The sequence below is a fragment of the Microtus oregoni genome, unplaced genomic scaffold (assembly GCF_018167655.1).
Source record: "Microtus oregoni isolate MIOR12 unplaced genomic scaffold, Mior012 000024F_ref0000369, whole genome shotgun sequence".
In the NCBI taxonomy this organism is placed as follows: Eukaryota; Metazoa; Chordata; class Mammalia; order Rodentia; family Cricetidae; genus Microtus; species Microtus oregoni.
In genome coordinates, this window is record NW_024543083.1 from 14,375,494 (window position 1) to 14,396,196 (window position 20,703).

The 20,703-nt window shown below is 43.1% G+C and overlaps 1 protein-coding gene across 2 annotated transcripts in view; it reads left to right on the forward strand.

Moving 5' to 3' along the window:
• Window positions 1-20,703, forward strand: part of Csmd1 (CUB and Sushi multiple domains 1) — a 1,426,468-nt gene that overhangs the window by 909,704 nt on the left and 496,061 nt on the right. For both annotated transcript variants that reach the window (XM_041673587.1, XM_041673588.1), the window contains exon 6: window positions 6,107-6,219. In XM_041673587.1, the coding sequence (XP_041529521.1) occupies window positions 6,107-6,219 (113 nt within the window). The remainder of the gene's footprint in view (window positions 1-6,106; window positions 6,220-20,703) is intronic.

The following is a 20,703-nucleotide window of genomic DNA, read 5'->3' on the forward strand; positions in this document are numbered from 1 at the left end:
CAAAGAGTTAGAAAGATGATAGCTCTATAGATTATAGATACATAGATGGATGATAGAAAGATAGATAGGCGGGTGATAGATTTATAGATAGGTGGAGATTCATAGATGACAGATTATAGATAAAGGGGTAGATAATAGAAAAAATGATGATAGACAGATGATAGAAGATAGATGTTAAAAAATAGGTAGATATGTGATAGATGATAGACAAAAGATAGACAAACACATAGATGACAGATGGAAAGATAATAGGTAAATAGACTGAGAGATTATAGGTAGATTATTGATGACAGATACATGACATATAGATAAACAGAAAAGAGAAATACATCAACTACCTATATATTATCCACATATGTAAATATTCATGTACATGCATATGCAAACTATGTATATAGAATGTGCATCTATATCACTGTGTGAAAAATCTTTACACCCACAGGTGATATAGCTATAAATAGAGATGGTATTTAGACAGAAAAGATTCACACAAAGAGGAGGGAAAGATACCAACTCTTTGCTTGTTAAGATGAAGGTAGGAAAAGGGAGATCTGAGAGGCACCAGCAGGGTGGCGCCTACAACAGTGTTAGTGGCCATCCCCCCAGGTGAGCCACCTAAGACCCAGGTGAGTTGAGTGCCTACCTGAGGTCGCTCACTGAGGTCAGTGTGTGTGTGTGTGTGTGTGTGTGTGTGTGTGTGTGTGTGTGGTGTCATGCTTGAGAACTATTTTGTAGGTTTCACTTTGTGGTGAGTACCCTGGTAGAATATATGGACCAATCCACTTCATCTATTCTATCTCTATCTGCCATATTCTGACTGCCCTCCACATACCTAGCCTTTATGTAGGTCTAGGAGACAGAAGGGTTAGCTGGGCTCTGGTTCACAGGAAGTTAGCAAGCAAACTGTATTCTTACTTAGTAGGTCTTCATAAGGAACCCAACTTGTCAGGAAAATACGTAATACAGGCTGAATGTACCCTGGGAGGATTGATAGAACAGGCGTCACCTAACATGAGATCTGACAGGAGAAGGGGCAGTATTGATAGAACAGGCGTCACCTAATATGGGATCTGACAGGAGAAGGGGCAGTATTGCCAGGGAAATGCAGAAGAGAGTGTCCTGTGCATGGCTTGGCCTGTGTCCAGAGGATGCAGGAAGAACCTTCTGGAGGAAGTACTTGATCTGATTCAAGTACTTTGATTTGATTCAAAAGGGGATTTCCTGAAGACTTCACTGCAACCCTGAATTTGCTTTGTTCTTGTTGGTCATATTTTTCTCAAGTAGGTATATATGTTAATATAAGTTTTTAATTAAACCACTCCAATATTCATAAATATGAGTGTAGTATGTATGTATGCTTTTCTCCATATATATGTGTGTGGCATGTATACACACGCAGCATACACACACAACATACAGATACACATCTATGTATACTTAGATAGTTTTTTCCACATCAATACAAGGTGAATAGTTCCTTATTTTGTTACCTTCCTGACATCCTATAAGCTTGGTGTGGTATTGTAAACTCCACGTTCTTAAGAATTTACACCCACCCACGGAGACAGTGGGGCTGATCTATTGGAGCTCACCAAGGCCAGCTGGACTGTGACTGAAAAAGCATGGGATAAAACCGGACTCTGAATATGGCGGACAATGAGGGCTGCTGAGAAGCCAAGGACAATGGCACTGGGTTTTGATCCTACTTCATGTTCTGGCTTTGTGGGAGCCTAGCCAGTTTGGATGTTCTCCTTCCTAGACCAGGATGGAGGGGGGAGGACTTTGGACTTTCCACAGGGCAGGGAACCCTGACTGCTCTTCAGACTGGAGAGGGAGGGGGAGAGGAGTGGGGGGAAGGGGAGAGGAGTGGGGGGAGGGGGAGAGAAGTGGGGGAGGGGGGGAGTTGGGAGGCTGGGAGGAGGCGGAAATTTTTTTTTCTCAATAAAAAATAAATAAATAAATAAAAAAGAATTTACTTCACTTGCAATGTGAGACTCACCAAGTTACATCATTTTACAAGCTCCATGTGCGATCAGATTGCTCTGTTTCGCTCTGGTAAACTGATACCCAAGTCCCCACACTACAGGCCTATGAGGACACAGCAGAAAACAATGTATCATCAGTGAGCTTCTCTCCCCATGTCTGTAAATGGTGCCTTTGAACTAACAGACTTCTTCAACCGTTTAGTCTCCATAGATGGAACAGATCATTTAAAATGTCTCCTAGACTCTTCTACTAGGTTTTGACTCCTTAATCATCACGGAAGGGTTTTAATGACAGAGGGATCCCCCACATAATCTCGATAATGATTCTCTAAAGCTGTGAGAAATCTGGCTTCGAGTCTGAAGCACCCAAACAGAACGAAATTGAAAACTATTAGGGTTTCCAAATGCATTTTGGGAAATGATCTCAGGACGTTGACTCTACATTTTTCAAGTTACATAAGTAACATAGGAGTCACAGACTTGGGTCTGGAGAACTCGCATCCCACATGGTCAGCCCCTTCTATCACGTAGGAGAAAGGCCAAGCCGAGGGGAGGCTGAGGGAAAAATAAGGAATGAGTACCTTATAAATAGAATCCAAAACTTTGTGGCAAAACTATTTGGAGAAAGTGGAACAAATTGGGCTGCTCCGCTTTGGCTCGAAGCAGGCCGTGTTAAACCGAGCGGTCCCACGAGTCCTACATTTATGTTTACTTTCAGCCTAAGCACAATCTTGTTGAGGACTTTGAAGAAACATAGATTTTCCTGTGCTCTCTGTGGCTTAGTCTGATGCCCTTGAATGAAGCAAAGAGGTATCTCTCCCAGTTACCTTGAAGGGGCCCTGGGCTTATTAGTTCCTTTTCTCATTGATGTGATGAACGTCCTGACAAGAAATGATTTAAGCAAGAAAGGGTTTATTTTGGCTCTAAGTTCGAGGGTAAGGCCCGTTGTGATGGGAAAGGCAAGGTGTCAGGAGGCTGAGACTGCTGGTCCCATTACTTCTGAAGTCGGGGACACAGGGAGAAAGGAATGCTGGTGCTGTGCCCTTTTTATTCAGCCTGGAAACCAGGCCTTGGAACATTGCTGCTCAGCATGAGGATGGGCCTTGCCACCTCCTCTTTCTGCTCATGACTGTGGATGTGAGGTGACTAGATGCCGCAAGGCCCTCTCTTCATTTCTTTGTAGGGTGATGGACTGTAAGATTGTAACCTGCAGTTGTGAACTAAATCAAACAAGCAAACAACCCCCCCCCCCGCCAGTCAGTTCTTGTCAGGTAGTGTATCTTAGTGTCAGAAATGAAACCAGAACACATGGACTCTTTTGTTTTGTTGTGAGGAACTTTCCTGTCCTGCACCCGACACAGAAAGCTTCATGGGAAGAAATCCTTAGCATGGCTCTCAGCCAGCATCCGTGAGACTGAAGCAGGAGGATGACAAATTTGATTTCAACCCGGACTATATAAATGAGACCGTATTTCCTAGGAAGAAGTACTGCATATGTTTAACATATAGAAGTAGACATAGATCGCCAAGCTATTCTTTTTCCAGTGACACCACTAAGTAAGTCTCCTTGGGTGCTTGTATTCAGGTTCAAGTTATCCCCCCAACCAATGCACACACATTAAAAAAAAAAAAGCCTTAAAAATAGATTAATTAGTTCTTCCTGGCTAGTAATCTTTAAGAGATTTTGATCTTTTTGTTTTTAAATTTTAATTTATGTGTATGTGTGTGTATTTATGTGTATTTAATTTTAATCTGTGTGGGTCAGCAAGATCTTATGGATCTATGTGAGTCCAGGAACCGTAGGCGACTAGAAGAGGGCACTAGATCCCCTGGCACTAAAGCTATGGGCAGTTGTGAGATGCCAGGTCAGTTTTGGGAACTGAACTTTGAACCCCCAAAGAGAAATAAGCACCTTAATTACTGAACCATCTTTCTAGTCCTCTCAAAGTAATGCTATACTTAGTCCCCCTTATTCTAGGACAGAAGTGAACAATCTGTTCTCATAAACTCAATCTGACCCATGGACTAAAAGTGGGTTGGTATTAACTGTAAAATAAACCATATGAAATTGAGGTATCAGAAGCCATAGACACACTCCTCTAGCTTTGGATCAACGTGAAGCACCCTATGGCTGCTTTCCAGTGATAATCAACTTACTAGTTGTGACGAGACTAAAAAGTACCCTATTCTCTACGGAGATGTGTGATGATTGACACAAACCTGGCCTTTTTGTAGACAGGTGTTTGCAAATACAAGTCAAGAAGGTATTTGTTCAAGAGTGCTATAAATGTTGGCCTGCAATTGAAATGCAATTTCCACCTGTTATGAAGATTAGAATCATTAAAATAACATGTTTTAAAGCAAGCTTTATACTAAGCTCAACAGGTAAATGAAGGTGAGCTGGATGGGTCTGGTTTTTAATTAACAGTTCCCATATCCTTTGGGCATTCTCAGTATTACTGGAGGTAATTTGTGGGATGGAATTTGTAGATAACCTTTCCTGGGCAAAGGGAGAGGAGATGAAGCCTGTCTGGGAATCAGTCCTCTCTAGCAGCCTAAACTGTACTTCAGGAAATCAAGTGGGGATAAGAGATTAATTAAATAATAAATAAGCACTTAGGATTGGGTGGAACTTTTAACTCTAAGCCCATTGTGCACATGTCTGAAGTTTGTCATTGAAGTGAGCGTCTGACACAGTGGGCTTGACTTCTGGTGTCTGCAACACTGCTTTCCCACAGGTAATATATAAATAAGGCAGCATTCCTTACAGACAAGCAGTTGCTGCTCTGTGCCCTGTGCCCTGTGCTTGGAGACCAAGTACTCAGTTCGACCACAGAGGAAGCCACACAGGTAACTTTTGGAACAATATAGCTAAACCTTCACAGACCAGTGGCACCAACAGGTATCATTTCAAAACAAGATTTGGCAACCAAGGTGCGAAACAATTTCACAGTGCACAGCCACAGTTCCTCCCAGATCCAGAGAAAACACATTAGGTGAATTTCCACATACGTTTGTATTGACTCTGCATCCGCAGATTCAGTCAACCACAAATCAAAAAGTGTTTTTAACTGTGTCTGCACTGAATATTTTAAAACTTAAAAATGTTTTCTTCATTGTTCTGTCCTCAATGATAGAAGGACAGCTATCACCTTAACCTTTAGGTTCTGAGTCATCCAGAAACTGTGCCCAGAGGTTATACACAGGCATTATCTATGGGCTATGAAGGCTTTCAGCCACTGTGAATTCTGAGCCTTGTTGGGTGGGAATCTTTTGTGGCTACTGGGGAAACACCGTAGTTTATAGATGGTGAAACTATTTTACAAATTATGACTTAACTTTGGTACTTTTCAAGGCTTAGCCAGGAAATAGTGGTATGTCTGAAGTTCTGGGATCCAGTGGTGCTGTTCCCCAGCCTTGCTTTGTTTATTTCCAGTCCTTCTGATTGTGAGGGTTTATGAGATGAACACTGTTTTCTCCTTGCCACTCAAACCGCATTTCAGCAGTAGGCAGTGAAAGTCACCAGGCCACTCTCCAGGTGGCTGAGCTGAGCACTGGAGAGCAGAGAGGTATTGCAGATCGCTGTGAGAGACTGACCCCATCCACTTTTTAAAAGATAGAATGCTACTTTAGTAAATTCTCACTTTATTCCAGTTCAAATATCTTTGACACTCATTAGTCTCATGAAGGCTTTTCTTCTCCACTGTGGCAGGAAAGGGTCCCCCCATGGTGAATCCTACAGGTGGATTGTGGGAAAGCAGTCCTCTCTCAAACATGATGAGCAGCAAGCCACCTCAGCTGTATTCTATTTATGATTCATTATGCCCAAGTTCCCGAGGGAAGGAGCTGAGAGATAGAACCACATCTCCTGCATCTGTCATTGATGCAGAAGAGAAATGTTGAATCCTTTTGAAGACTTTGATTCTATCATCTCAGGACAGGGTGTTGATGTCCTGCTGAAATCATCTGAAGATGTGGAGGCATGTAACAACCGGCCTCTGCTTGAAGCATCTCAGGAGACTGTCAGTGATGCAATTTTAAAACAGGTGTGACGGTGCCAAGGGACATTCGATCTGTTGGTTTCAAAGGAGATTACCCTCCTCTCTCTCTCTCTCCTCCAGGCTCACAGGCATGAACCTCCCATCACCCGTGATCAGCAGCAAGAACTGGCTCCGGCTCCACTTCACGTCGGACAGCAACCATCGGCGCAAGGGGTTCAATGCTCAGTTCCAAGGTAAGACAGCGTTTACTCAACAAATGCACAAAGAAATAAGTAAATGACATGTGAAGCCCTGGTCTTTCTCCACCCTGAGATTGTGGGACGTTCCCAAAGGAAGAAAATGAAACTTGCATTTGAAGATGCCTTCTCTCCCATTTACTTAGAAGCCACCAGCTATGGAGGGTGTGTGGGAAGGAGTGGCTGTCACTAGTTAATGATCCTTGGCCCTCTGACGGTCTACAGCAGCAACTGGGTTAACTGAAAAGCAATTAAGCATTAGATAATAAATTTATATTAGCACTCATTGTACTTACCTTCCACACAACAAATAAACACAGCCGTTTATCCATTATTTACACGTTTAGAGTGGGCGAGTACACAGGTTGTACTTCAAAATTTAAATGAATTTTGATATAACATTTAGTTCTAAAACATCCCTACTCTTGAAAAATACAGCTACCAGATTTAGTAATTTTCATGTCATGAGCCTTGAAATAAAGATGTCATTATTTAGCTAAGCACAGCTGTCTTGTGGTTCTGAAATGATCTCTGTGCACCCAATTCCTAACTTTTGTGCCTGGATCCTGAGCCTTTCCAATCATCAGTAACCCCTATTAACACAACAGAAAGGGATTCCACTGATAAGTCGCCTCCTACTTACAAATAAAAAAATCATGCTCAAAGTTCTGGATGGCGGAGGAGCTCAGGAGCCTTTCTGAAACTATTGGCTCCTGGGGGACTCAGGGAGATGCAAAGTCGTTTTTTTTTTGTTTGTTTGTTTGTTTTTTTGTTTTTGTTTTTTTCTTTTTAGCTCTATTCCCACTGGTGAGTTCACCAAGCCCCAGTGGATAGTTTCTACCCCATGGTCTCACGCAGCCTTGTAACTCCAGGTTACAAAGAAAACAGAAGAGTGTGAATGTAGGCAATGTGTAGGTGGACTTGGGGAGGATAACAGAGGTGGGTGAGGAATGATTAAAATGAATTGTGTAAATGTATGGACATATCAAAGAATAAATTTAATTCATAAGAAATTATAAAATCCCCCAAATGGACTCCCCATGATTCACTCACGTCGGAGCTTGAGAATGTGGCTCCCAGCAAAGCCATGTTTCTTTAATTTGCAAAGCACAGGAAGTCACGTATATTACTGTGCTGCTGTTCTCTGATCAAGTAGAAAAGGACCGACTTTCTGGGAATGAAATCTGGGTGGTGTTGAGTTTGGGGATGGGGCTTGTTGATGGCCATCCAGGCCTAGGACTGGGTGCGAACACAGAAGTCACCTGACCTTAAATCTAGGGGTATCTTGTTCACCATAGTAAATTAGAGTGGAGGTCATGGACCATCTCACTGCTTCTCCATGTAGAGTCTAAGGTTTCATCTTTACCTTCACGATGCAGCCCACCATACTGGACGTTTAGAGTAGGAACTGCCTGTGCTCCCATCTATCCTGGGCCATAGGCAAAGCCAAGAACTTTATTATAAGCACAGCTACCTCTGTTGGTCTGTCTTTAAGGTCTTTTGTCTTATCACGTTTGCTGTGATGGAATAAGTATGGGAAGGACCTGGTAATGGGGGAAGCGCTGTCACATGGACACAGAGTGGAAGGAGCAGAGAAGAGGACACTAGTTCTGGTGGGGATCTCTCCCTGCAGCTTCTCTGTGTCCATCACATGAGTGAAGGGACCTGGCTCTGAGTGAAAGGGAAAGCCTTTGGTCTCTAGAACTCTTCCAGGCTGGTCATGGAGTGTGGTGGGTTTGCAGCCCCTAATGTTTTGAAGAATCTTTTTTTTAACGCTTTTGTTTAGCTGTGGATAATGTTTTTTAATATCATCCTTCAGGCCTCATTATTTGTTTATGTGATTGGAAGAATTAGAGAATACAGACTATCCAGCTTAAAAATGACTCAGACTGGAAGACAAGAAACACACAGATTGGGGGAAAATCAAATATACACAATTTTAAAATTGTAAGCTACATTTCTGCAATTTATAAACATACAAAGTAGAAAGTAACTGTAAATAAATATTACATATAATTGAAGTATAATTAAATATATAATTTAAGCACATATTTCATTTGAATGCTATATAACTAAATTATGTGAGTAAACCATATAAATGCACCTCAGTCATTTATATATGTATATATAGAAACAGTTACACAGAAAGAGAAAGTGAGAGGAGAAAGAGAGGAAGAGAGAGAGAGAGAGAGAGAGAGAGAGAGAGAGAGAGAGATAGAAGGTGAAGAGGAAGAAGGGATGAGAAAAGATTAGGAAAAATTGTACCGGGGTTTAAAAGAATCTCTAAGCACTGCCAAATTATAAGGCCATATCACCCTAGTTGAACAAGAAACTGTACATTGAACCCTTCAGCCTGTCTGCAGGTTCAGTTCAGCACTGTGGGTAGATGAACACACCTGCATGCTCATGAGCTCACGGGCTCTTTGACTAGGGCATCATTCTCAGACTACCTCTTAACACATCCTTCACCATGGATCCAGACACAATGTCACCCATCTGAGAAGGGCATTGACCTAGCAGAGCCTTCACGATTGACACCAGGAATTACTGAGCTGGACCATGGATAATGGAGAACATGCAGAAAAGTCTGCATTTAATTTTCTGGCTCCAGAGGGCAGACCCATCACCACTGAAGGGACACTGCAGGGAGAGGCAGGTTGCTGGCTCTAGAAAAAAACTCAAGAATGCCAGAGATGAGGAGTGATGACAGTGACTAGGGATGTTATCTTCCCTGACTCCTTCCCTGACTCCCAGTACCATGTTCTGGCTGAAGATACCCTCAGATCACTCTCGTGAGAAGCCCATGGCTGTCACATGGAAAATGTGTCCTACAACAGCCCTCTTCACTCTGCATGGTTTGAATACCGAAGAGCTCCAAACCCTATTTTCTTTTTACAAACTTAACACAGTAAGGGAGATTATCAGCACCGTTGGTCAACAATCATAGCAGTTCAAATGCATACAGAATTGACCAAATGCCTTTTCTCCACTTTATTAGTACACTTCTGTCAAAGGTTCAGGGTGTAGGGATGATTTCTTTTATTTTAACAGGAAGAGAGAACCTTAAAGAACATAGGGTTGGCAGTTTACAGGCTGTTAAATTCACACAGACCTGCTTAGGGATGAATATGCTTAAAGGCCAGGAAACTATAGAGGAGCCCATGGGGTTGGAATAAGGAGACTTTTCAGGGGAAGTGCATGGTAGACAATGGAGCAAAGCAAACAAGGAGAAGGGGTTAAAGTCATGAGGGGTGGGGGCTTGTAGAAATTAATTAAGATAAAATACATATAAAAATCCACACAGAAACCTATTACTTGGTAAACCAGTTCAAATTATAAAATAAACTTAAAAGCCTTTTAAGGTTTCTGGTGGTCACACTCATTGCTTGAAGCCATCCATACACGGAGATTCCTTGAGAATTAGGGGACTCGAGGACAGTGCAGAAGCCCTGTGTGGCTCCCATCAACTGTTTACAGTTCTATAGATCGTCCTCAATGGATGATTGTTGTGTTCTCCCGAAGGAGGGCTTCACAGGCACAAAAAGAAAGAAAACATTCTTTAGGTTTTGACACTTTTCTCAGCTAAATAAACAGCCACCGCCATGGGATATCACTTCCTGTCTTGTCTTGTGATTTTTAACTGTCACCTCAAAACCCCTCCTTCCTGGAATCATCTGGCTTCTCCTTAGCTCTCCCTTCCTCACCCGTGGCATCCACACATGCCTACATGAGACGTAAGGATGATTAGCAAGCCAGGCTGCCTTGCTGGTGCGGCTGCTGCTGCTGCTGTTGCTGTTTTGAGTGTGCACTCGCTTTTACGATGGTCCTATGAACAGAAACTGCCACAGAGTCAGAGAGGCCCCTCCGATAGATCTGTAGAATCTGCGGCACATATTGGCCTCATAGTATATGACAGATTTATGTGGGACACATTATTTCTCTAAAGCAGCTGAAAATGGAGCCCATTCTTTATATGATGCTTCCACCATTAATTATAATTAAATAAGGTCCTCGTTAGCACTATCCATCATATGGGCGTTTTTGATGTCTACAAGATGAATTTTTAAAAAACACATTAATCTTGAACCTTGAAAGCCTGTGTCCTGAATAGGCATCTCTGAGCTGGGCTTCAGTTCTCAGCATATTCACCTGGCTATCAATAAAATCTTGGTTTTTCACAAGATGCAACCCCATCGATTTCTGTAATGGATAAATCATTTTGAAAGAAAGTGTTTGTAATAAAGTTCCAATTTAAGTAGGAAACACCCTGTCTCATAAATCAAGAGAAAATCTGATGGCAACTTGAAAGCTTGTGTTGACACAAATAATTAGCTTGCTTTTTAGGTTATGGCTCTATATAAGTATTGATTTTCCTTTTATTTAAAATGAAGGTCTTTATACAAAATGGGGACTTCTGTGTCATTAAAAATGCATTTGGGAAATTGAAACTTCATGTGCCCAGATTTATAAAACCTCTTTGTTACCCATTCTCCTGTATGCACAGTCCCTGCAAGTGTTTTGTAGACAAGATCTCGGAGACACAAGCCCCCTAGGTCCTAGTGTCAACACGTGTGTAGCTGCCTCTCCCCAGAGAACGCTACGTCTGTGAACGTGGAAGGAACATTACCTGGGACCGAGAAGGAGCTTGCCTGGCATTCCTTTAGGAAATGAAGGCAATCAAAGGCCCACATCTATCCAGTGCCCCTGAACCACCGGCCTACAGAGGAGAGCAGGCTTCTGGGGGTGCCCTGGCTGGCCATATAGGGGTGGCGGCTGACGACTTACTGCCATCTGGGGTGCTATGAACTAAATGAGATGCCAGGCAAGGTATTTTCCTGCAAAATAACCTAGCAAAAAGGCAATCTGATTCCTTCTAATTTATTCTGGAAACCTAAATTTTTGTAAGAAAAATCATCTTGATAAACATAAATTCACTCAAATTAGACATGCATAACTATTTTCCCCCAAAATATGCTTTCATTTCTCTCGGAGCAGAAGTCTTTGGCAGCTGCCAACTCCAGGAACATTTATATGCTCCAATCTCCAATCTCTGAACTCTTTTTGGGGCTCACATACTATCAATCACCTGTTATCTGTGATTCTCTTTCTTACTCTATTGAACAGGCTTAATCATATCTACTTCTCAGACATAAAAGAGGAGAAAGTGTTGGTTGAGATTCTCTAAGGCACCTTCAATGTTAGAGCATTACCTCCTCCCTGTAGGAGGCTTGGTCCTGCTTGGCCATCCTAACACATCCAAGTTCACATCCTGATGCTGGTTCTAGGCCTGCCAGCTACCTGGCTCAGGCGCTCCCAAGCTGCTCCAGGCCGCTGGACCCTTGTGTAGCCTCTATTTTGGCATCAAACTCTGCTTTTTAGCTCCATGTCAGCTTCTTTGGTGCTTCCCTTTTCTTCCTAAACATTGAAAAGATCATTTCCTATTTATGTTTTCTCCTATTGTAAAGCCCCTACACACATCCTAAGCACAGTAGCCAAATTAGGCCAGGCAGGTCCTGCTAAGAAATCATAAGTCAGAGGCCAGGAGAATGGTATTCCAGAACAGGCCAGAGTGTGGGGCCAGGATTTTCAAACTAGATCATCGAGTTTGTGGTGTTACTGTGAAACAGAGGGGAAAGCAGAAAGCAGGACAACCCTGTGTTTCAGTTAACAGAATGTGTTTGCCAGCCCATTGGATTCATAGTTCTCAGTGTGCGCATTCATTTCTGCCCCTCACCGTCGGTGTGTCTAACAGCGCTGGGGTTAGAGGTATGCGCCACACCTGTCTCTAAGATGTGTACCTCCTGCCCTGCTCCAGAATGGTGTAATTCCACAGTCAGTTCCTCCTTACCAATGCCAATAGCAACCTCATGTTCTGCAATGTTTTATCTACTGTACCCTCTTAGTGCTGTGCGCATGTGCACAGGGCCATCTACTGGAGGAGGGGTTGCCTCTCATGGGCCACATCCCTGAAGAAAACTGACTCTCCCACTCCCAGAAGGCATCAGCTGCCAGCGGTGGGGATACAGGAGTCTTTCCCTCATCCATACTGGTACTCTGTTTACCCTTATGTTGTGCAAGCCTTGTGCATGCAATTGTAACCTCTATGAATTCATGTGTGTCCTGTCTGGTAAATTCTCTTTTGCTACAGAGTTCTGCTCCCGACTCTTTTAATTTACAAATAAATAAATATCCATAAACTTAAAGTGAAGGAAAAGCTATACTGAAAAAAAAATGTCTTAAAGGGCAAGTCTTGTGAAGAACTAATAAATAGAATTCCTTCTTTGCATTTGTCACCTCTAAGGGACACAATGAGTGAGAAGTGGCACAATAGGCTTGAGATGACAGCCTTTGTTCTGCTGCCTCTCCCCAGCCCAGTGCCTCAGTCCATTGACACAGGACATGGACTTTAGCAAAGACATTTGGGGAAAAGGCAAGAAGAAAATGCTGGGGTGTGCTGGAGAGATGACTGAGTGGGAGGGTAAGCACACTGACTGCTCCTCCACAGGACCTGGGTTCTGTTCCCAGCACCCACGCGGTGGCTCACAGCTGTGTGTATCTTGAGTCCCAGGTGATCTGAAACCTTCTTCTGGACTCTGAGGGTACTGTACGCGTGTGGTACACATATCCACATGCCAGCAAAACACCCATCCACATAAACTAAAAATAAATCTTGAATAAAGAAAATATAGCTGGGTGTGGAGGTGCACTCCTTTAATTCAAAGCACCCAGGAGGCAGAGGCAGTGGATCTCTGTGATTTTGAGGCCCATTTGGTGGTCTACATGGTAAGTTCTAGGACAGCTAAGAAAGACCCTGTAGACAGCAACAGCAACAACAGAAAAAAGAAAGAAAAGGAAGGAAGGAAGGGAGGGTGGGAGGGAGGGAGGGAGAGAGGGAGGGAGGGAGGAAGGAAGGACGGGTGGAAGGAAAAAAGGAAGAAAGGACATAAGGAAGGAAGAGGATGGAAAAGGAAAGAAGAGGAAGGAAGGAATGAAGCACAAGGAAGTTAAAATTCATATTAAAGCCAGGAATACTGACATATAATCCTAGAGAACAAGAGCCTGAGACAGGAGGATTGCTTCAAAATTTGATGTCAGTCTGAACTCCTTGGGTAGTTCACAGCCAGTCAAGGTTACACAGGTACACTTTGGGTAAAAAGAGAAAGAAAGAAAAGAGAGAGAGAGAGAGAGAGAGAGAGAGAGAGAGAGAGAGAAACAAATTCAAGGCTGTCCAGGTACATTGTGAGTGTGAGACCAGCCTGAAATCTTAGTTATACAATAAAACATAGCTTCATAAAAAGTTCAGATGAAACATTTAAAAATATATAAATATGGGCCTGGAGATGATTCAGGGGTTAAGAGCACATGCTGCTATTGTAGAGGACCAGCGCTGCTACCAGCCCTGGAGCTGGGGTCGAAAAGTCACCTGTAACTCCAGCTCCAGGGCCATGTGGCACCTCTGCCTCATCAGGTGTCTTTCATGTGCACACGCCCTCATTCACATGCACACACATAGAAATGCGAATAGTTCTTAAAATACACTATGAGCTAAAATTAATGTTGCATACTGTAGTGATAAAAGAAGAGTTTAATAACATTATCAGATTTAGCTGTGACCTCTAAATTTTGGCTAACTGATCCTTTTGGAAGATGCTGACATGTTATCTGCAGAAATCCGAGCCCTCACACCTTGAGTCGCCAGCAGCGCCCATGCAGGAGCACCAAGGCTGAGACCAGTGGCTTTTTGAGAGAGAGTGTAGTGGAACCTTAGGGCATAAACAACCCAACAATCTAATAAACAAACATGCCAAGCATGTATCTACACCAGGCACTGGCACATCACATGCATACACACCTGTCATAAATGCACATACTAGGTACACACCAGGAATATGCTCACACATCACATATACCCCAAGGCACACAAACACACTGGCCACAACCACACACATATGTACTCACATCCCAGGTATATTCAAATTCATTGCTAGCAACTTAGATACATCAGCATTTGATTTCAATGAGCTATCTTTGTTTTGTCCCCTTGCTTTTATTATGACTCTCCACAGTCCACGTCAATATGCACACTGTTATAAAGCTAATTGTAAGTCTAAAAATGCACTTCTATCTTGGTATCCCACGCCATACCCGTCCCGCCAGCACTGCAGCTCCACCACACCACAGCAGAGGTTAGCCAAAGGCTGGCAGAATGAGGGAGATAACATTCCAGACATCTTAAGTACCACTGCCCTGGCTGAGGATTCTTTTTCCTCAATGCTAGATGATGGACAAACCCAGGGATGCCAGCGAACATTGACAAAGGGTCTGCAGCCACATGCCACTCCTCAAATATGGAAGCTGAAATCTGAAGGGAAAAGGTTGTGACCCACTTTTCTGGGCTGTATAAGCAGATGGCTGGGTACCTGGCCATTGAAGGAAAGCAGGCAATGGCGGCTTCGGATGGCAGCTCTCAGAGCTGACTTGGAAGTCGATCCACCACTCTGTGGAAGGAGTATCAAAGACAGTGCCAGGAGATGGCAGAGCCCACAGAAGGAGTGGAGCCTCACAGCCAACAAAACTGTCATTGAAATACAATCTTCTAAAATGTTACTATGGAAATAATTTCAATATTTTCATTACTCTTCTAAGCTTTCTGACACATAGGGTTTTTTTCATAATGAGAAATGAGATGTACAGAGGAAAATTACATTAGGAAATTGAGTCTGTGGCCAGCTATCTTTGCCACTTAGAAGAAGACACACCATCCTACATTAGCAAGAGCAACTTAAATGGCATTACACTAATCAGCTTATCTCTAGAACGCAAAAAAAAGTCATGCTCATTTCTTCAGATGCTTGTTGCATATGATAAGGATAGAAAATGCAGTTTTTGTTAATGTTATTGCCTCTATTCCTATAAGCTTTAATGTAAAATTATAACAGTTCTCTCTATATATATATCTATATATCTATATATATATATTTATATATATATATAGATATATATACACACATACATATATTGGTTTTTCGAGACAGAATTTCTCTGTGTAGCAGCCCTGGCTGTCCTGGAACTAGCTCTATATCTGTAGACCAGGTTGGCCTCCTCAAATTCTGCCTCCCAAGTGCTGGGATTAAAGGCGTGCACCTCCACCACCCGGCATTCTATAATTCCATTGTATAAATTAGCACCAGCTCTCCAATCTGCTTACAGCAGTTTACATTCACTTTTGTCATTTAACCCTAAGTGCTGAGTGCTCTCTGTGGCAGATCCTGGGCACAAACGTCAGACAGGATCCCCTTCATGTACCACTGCCCACGGATCTGGTCCACTTGCAGAGCTCATTACATACCAAGCAGCCAGTACTGTCCCAGCCAACCTCTGTCTATAGACACGTGCCACCCTCCAGAGGCCTCGTGCAGCCCTGGACACTTTTGTGAGTGAGGGACTCAGGCAATCACACAGCTCTAAGTGATAAGGATGAGTGCGAATCCCAGAAGCTATGGTGGACGGTACCTAGTGGTATCTGCCACCACTAACTAAATGGTAGAGGTGAGTGAGAAGGCAGCAGGCTATGGTGGACTATCCCCAGCTCCCTCTGCAGAAGAGCAGGGATGCTGGGTTCCAAATGCCGTGAGACCTAAAGTCAGTCGACAGTGGGGACTACCTACTCTGTCCCTCTTGTGCTCCAATTTTAAGAATGAGCAGCGTCTGTAATACGACCTTTAGTTCCTTAGTACTGTATTATTTTGGATATTTTCTTTGTATTATTTGATAATGAGGAGTTTATTCTTCCTCATACTTCTGGGAAGTGCTCTGTTTGTGGAGCAGCTGTGCTGTGTGGTATGGTCCACACGGGGATTTGTAGATGTACACAATTATATCTTATGTGTCTAGGAAGAATGTGAATTCTACCAGGGGATGGTCACGTGCACTGAAAGGATTCTGTACATGTAAAATATCTTCAGTCCTGTTGTGCACACTTTATCTTATTAATCTGAACCCCCTCGTTGTGGTAGAAGTTGTTTACATAACTCTGTCCTCTTCCTGGGAAGCCTTGCTCCCACTGTAAAGAAACAAAACATCTCTAATCATATACTTATCCATTGATGATCTGATTGTCTGGGAGCTCCTGGGCTTGGGAACTTCTGTCTGTCTAAGTTACAGCTACATTCCCAGTACTTAGAAAGCATAGGTGTTCAGCCAATACCTGTTTTCAAAATAGTGGCAGGAAATACAACTAGCAAGTTTGGCAAGGAGCTGGAAAAGCTACTGCCCATATCATAAAATGAAGGCTAGCCATGTTCAAAATTTCTTCTCAACAAGCCAGGCAATGCTGGCAACAATCCATACACAAAATAGCCCATGACATAGCTGAGGGGTCAAGGCGTGGAGTGCTGCTCATGAGGTATAGAAGTCGGGAAGTCAGTAAGGGATTGATGACACCATTCCATCCACATTTGAAGTATTTATGAATCAATTGAAATTTTCTTTACAGATGAAAATTTGCTTTTCATTGTCAAGCTGGGCAGAATTAGTAGCTACTGAACACATAAACACACACCAATAGCTGCTACTCGTATTTGCAGGAGCATGCCAACACAGAAATATATACTCTTGAAATATCCTGCGTGATAGTGATGCTTTCTAGATATCTTCTTGCTTGTTTCTTATATGGCCTTGAGTAGCCTACAGCTCATTATTCCCCCTGAAGGTGCAGATGAGCCCCACCATACACGACTCTGTACATTTCAGAATCAACAAAGGACCTTGTACATGGAAGCCTTGAATTCCAAGTTTAGAACACCAGAAATTTGGTTCTAAACTTACAAACCTATCTAAAAAGCTTGACGTAATTCTGCCAGGCAAATGGAGTGAGTGCATATACTTGTGGAATAACAGCCAAAACATGGAGAAAATAAATGAGGAGCCTTGGGCCAAATGAGAGTTGCCATATTCGCCGTTCGAGGGAAATCTGGCTAGGGCATGTGAGCTGGAGGGATGTCGTTCATTGGGAGTCTTTCAGAGCTGACATAGAGGCACACACTTGTCATCCCAGGAGGGACACCATGGTAAGAGGAGCTCAACTTCCAGGCCAGCCTCTGCTAAATGGTGAGACCATAAGGTCACAGTGGCTTTTTTCCTTTTAATTTTCCTTTTATTAACAATCATGCCAGCTATTTTAAGAACTGTATTACCCACTACTTGGGGTGGGGAACACTTAGTTCTTAGAACAGGAATAGGAGGCTTTTATGGACGTTTTTAGAAGGTAATTGAGAAGGTTATGTCTCTAACCCAGTGGGTAAAAGACACATACTATGGTTTTACTGCTATTGCAACCACAGCCGCTTTTGACATTTTGAAATAGCGTCCAGGAATAGTGTGAACCTTGGCGACTGGTATCTCCAGCCCCGAGATGTCGAACTGGGAGAACCTGGGTGCCAAAGGAGCCACAGCATCACCAAGTTTTTCCTTCTTCTCCGTTGAGCAGCTTCACAGTCTATCTAGCCAGGAGCAAATCTATTACTCCATTATGTTGTCAAACAGCCCCGATCAGTGCCCTGAAAGTCGATGACGAAATGAGATGCGGTGGATCCTCAGATGTCAGACTGGATGTAGAATTCTGCACGGAGCTTTGTGTAAAGCTGAAGGCTCTTCTCCTGAAATGCAGCCTCCGATTGCTTGAGTCAATTGCACAATTTAAGTCATATATAACTAATAGTAGTAGCTTTTAACCACGAAATAACTCTGTTAAATGCTAGTTTAGCACATTGGGTCTCACTGATAACAAGCTTTCTTTGAAAATTCTGTATATTTAAAAACATCAATATTTATTCTTTGAGCATTTCATAATGTGTGCGATGTGCATTTTTTATTATTTATTTGATTTTGTATGTGTGTGTATCCCTGCACACCTTACATATACCAGATGTGTTCAGGAGCCCATGGAGATCAGAAGAGACATCAGATCCCCTGGAACTGGAGTTATAGGAGTTGTGAGCTGCCAGGTGAACGGTGGGAACTGAACCTGGGTCTCTCCAAGAGCCGCGAGTGCTCTTAACTACTGAGCCATCTCTTCAGGTCCTATGTAATTATGATTATCTCTAAACCCCGACAACTTCCACTTCTTTGGGGGTACTTTTATTTTCACTAGAGGAGACACCCATACAGGTGCATATGCTTAAGCACAACTATATTTCAAATGGGATTAATCTTTGATCAAAGGAGCAAAAAGAAGAGGTCCACTGTGAGGCTTCTTGAAAATGTTTTCAGAGCACAGTGCCCAGATATGAGTCTGTTGTTCCTGGCAGGAACAGACCTTCTAGACATTTTCCTCTGATCCTCTTGGGTTTCAAGTTTCCTATGCCTGGGCTAGCTTGTTGCTAGTGCTGAGTCAAAGCTATTCCTATACCCTCTCTCAATACTAACTTCATTCAGAGGTCCAGCTGAGAAGCAGCCTTGAAAAGGAGAACTCGTTGGTTTATTGTGGTGACCCTGGACTCCACCAAGCCTCAGTGACTTGCTCAAGGTTACTTTTGCCAGAGAGATTTGGAGCTTTCCTAAAGAGCACAGCTTCCTGTCAAGTACCTGCCCCTCGAGGTGGCCCTAGGCGAAAGGGGTAAATTGATAGAATCGGGCTCCTGGAGGAGGCTCTGTGTTCCCAAGGCAACCGCCTCACCTGACCCCACCTAGGGCTTGCCTAAGGCTTTGCCAGGGAACTCTCTGCTCCTACTAAGGCCTCTTCTTCCCTTCTGATAATCTATGCCGTGCAAGGCTCTTACAGTCACAGGGACAGAAACACAGTCAACAGCTTTAAGAAAAGAGAATTCATAGGAGCAACATGTCTTTACACTGTCTGCTATGGTGTTCTTGTGCTAAACTCATGAGAAGCCCAAGGTCTGAGGTCAAATGTCTGCTTTTAAAATTCAACTTGTCCCATTAGAGAAAAGTACGTGGCAAATCTAAAAGCACATGAGCTCTCCTTTTCTTAGGAAACAAGAGCTCAAGAATAGAGAACTTACTCTTGGAAATGAAAAGGTAAATCTAATATTGTATGTACTTCTAAACACTCAGTGCCTACAGCTGCCTGGTTCTCTGTCCTCAGCAGGCACAGCCTGAGATTCATCTTTTCTACCCTTTCACAGTTCCCAGCGCTCCCCTCTTTGCTTGTCTCGTGATTCAGAGGCTAATTTCTGATTTCCTTTGGTAAATCTTTTCCACTTCAGCATCTGTTCCCACAGCTCCTCCTATTTTAATTATCCCTTCTAATTTTCCAAGAGCTGAAATCGAGTCAGCCCTGCCCGTCAGCTATCCCCCTGACTTGTCCTCTGGGGATGGGGCAGGGTCAAGGCATCCTGAAGAAGTCATGACCTGTGGCATCATTATTAATCTCTGGCCAGAATGTCAAACCATGACCAAGACACCACCAGTCTATCTCCTCCAGACTAAACCTCCACCCAAATTGACTCCTCTTCTTCCTCCAAAGGGGATGTTCAGAAATGATGTTGACAGCCCCTGAGAGACAAATCAGACCAAATACACAGTTGACAGACAGTGCAAGTGGAGACATGGAGCTCAATAACTTTGGCCTTTGTGTGGGGAGATTTTTGGAACATAAAAAGGTAGTGGCTGCACTTTAATTACAGCAGGTGACTTGGAGGAGCTGAAGACGTAGCTCCATGGGTAAGAGCTCTTTCTCTGCAAGCATGTGGACCTGGGTGTGGTCTAAGGGGGAAAGGAGATGGGAATGTCTGGGCTTTGCTTGCTGACAGCCTTGTTCTGGGTGCTGTGTGAGATCCTGGCTCAAGGGAATGAGGCAGAAAGCATTAGACCAGACATTAGCACTGGGCATCCTCCTGTGGTCTTGGCAGAAGGTTTGATCTATGTCTAGTAGACACAGCACATTGATCAAACCCCAGTTGTCAGAATCCTGCAGACTTACATTATCTTGATGGTCAGCATTCTTTCCAGTAGTTAGAAAATGGACCAAAGTGGAACATTTTGTCCCTTGAATGGTGATACAATCAATAGTGTGTGATACAAAGGAACATTAACACACCACAAAGCTACATCAGAGTGAGTGTTCAGAGCCCTGGGATGCACAGACTTTGGGTCCAAGTAATGTCACTAATGGAGACTTTTCCAGATACAGTACTTTTGAAGGTGCTTTATTAGCGGTAGGATAGGATCCTGCAAATATGAGCGAGAGATAAAATGGGTCATAAATCTGAACGCAGCTCAGGGACCAGGGAGTTCCTCTCTTCATGATGTAATGGCGTCAGCTCTGCCATGTTGGAGCGGATATGTTAGCGTATAGTATTTAAACAAGGAAAGTACTTCAATAAAAATGTTGTCTATGCTTTTGCTGATTCAGTCTAATGAAATTACCTATCATCTTAGTGTTTATAGAAGTTCAGTGAACATACATGCATGCATATGTTTATACATGTGTTTATATATGTGCATATGTGCTTGTGTATATAC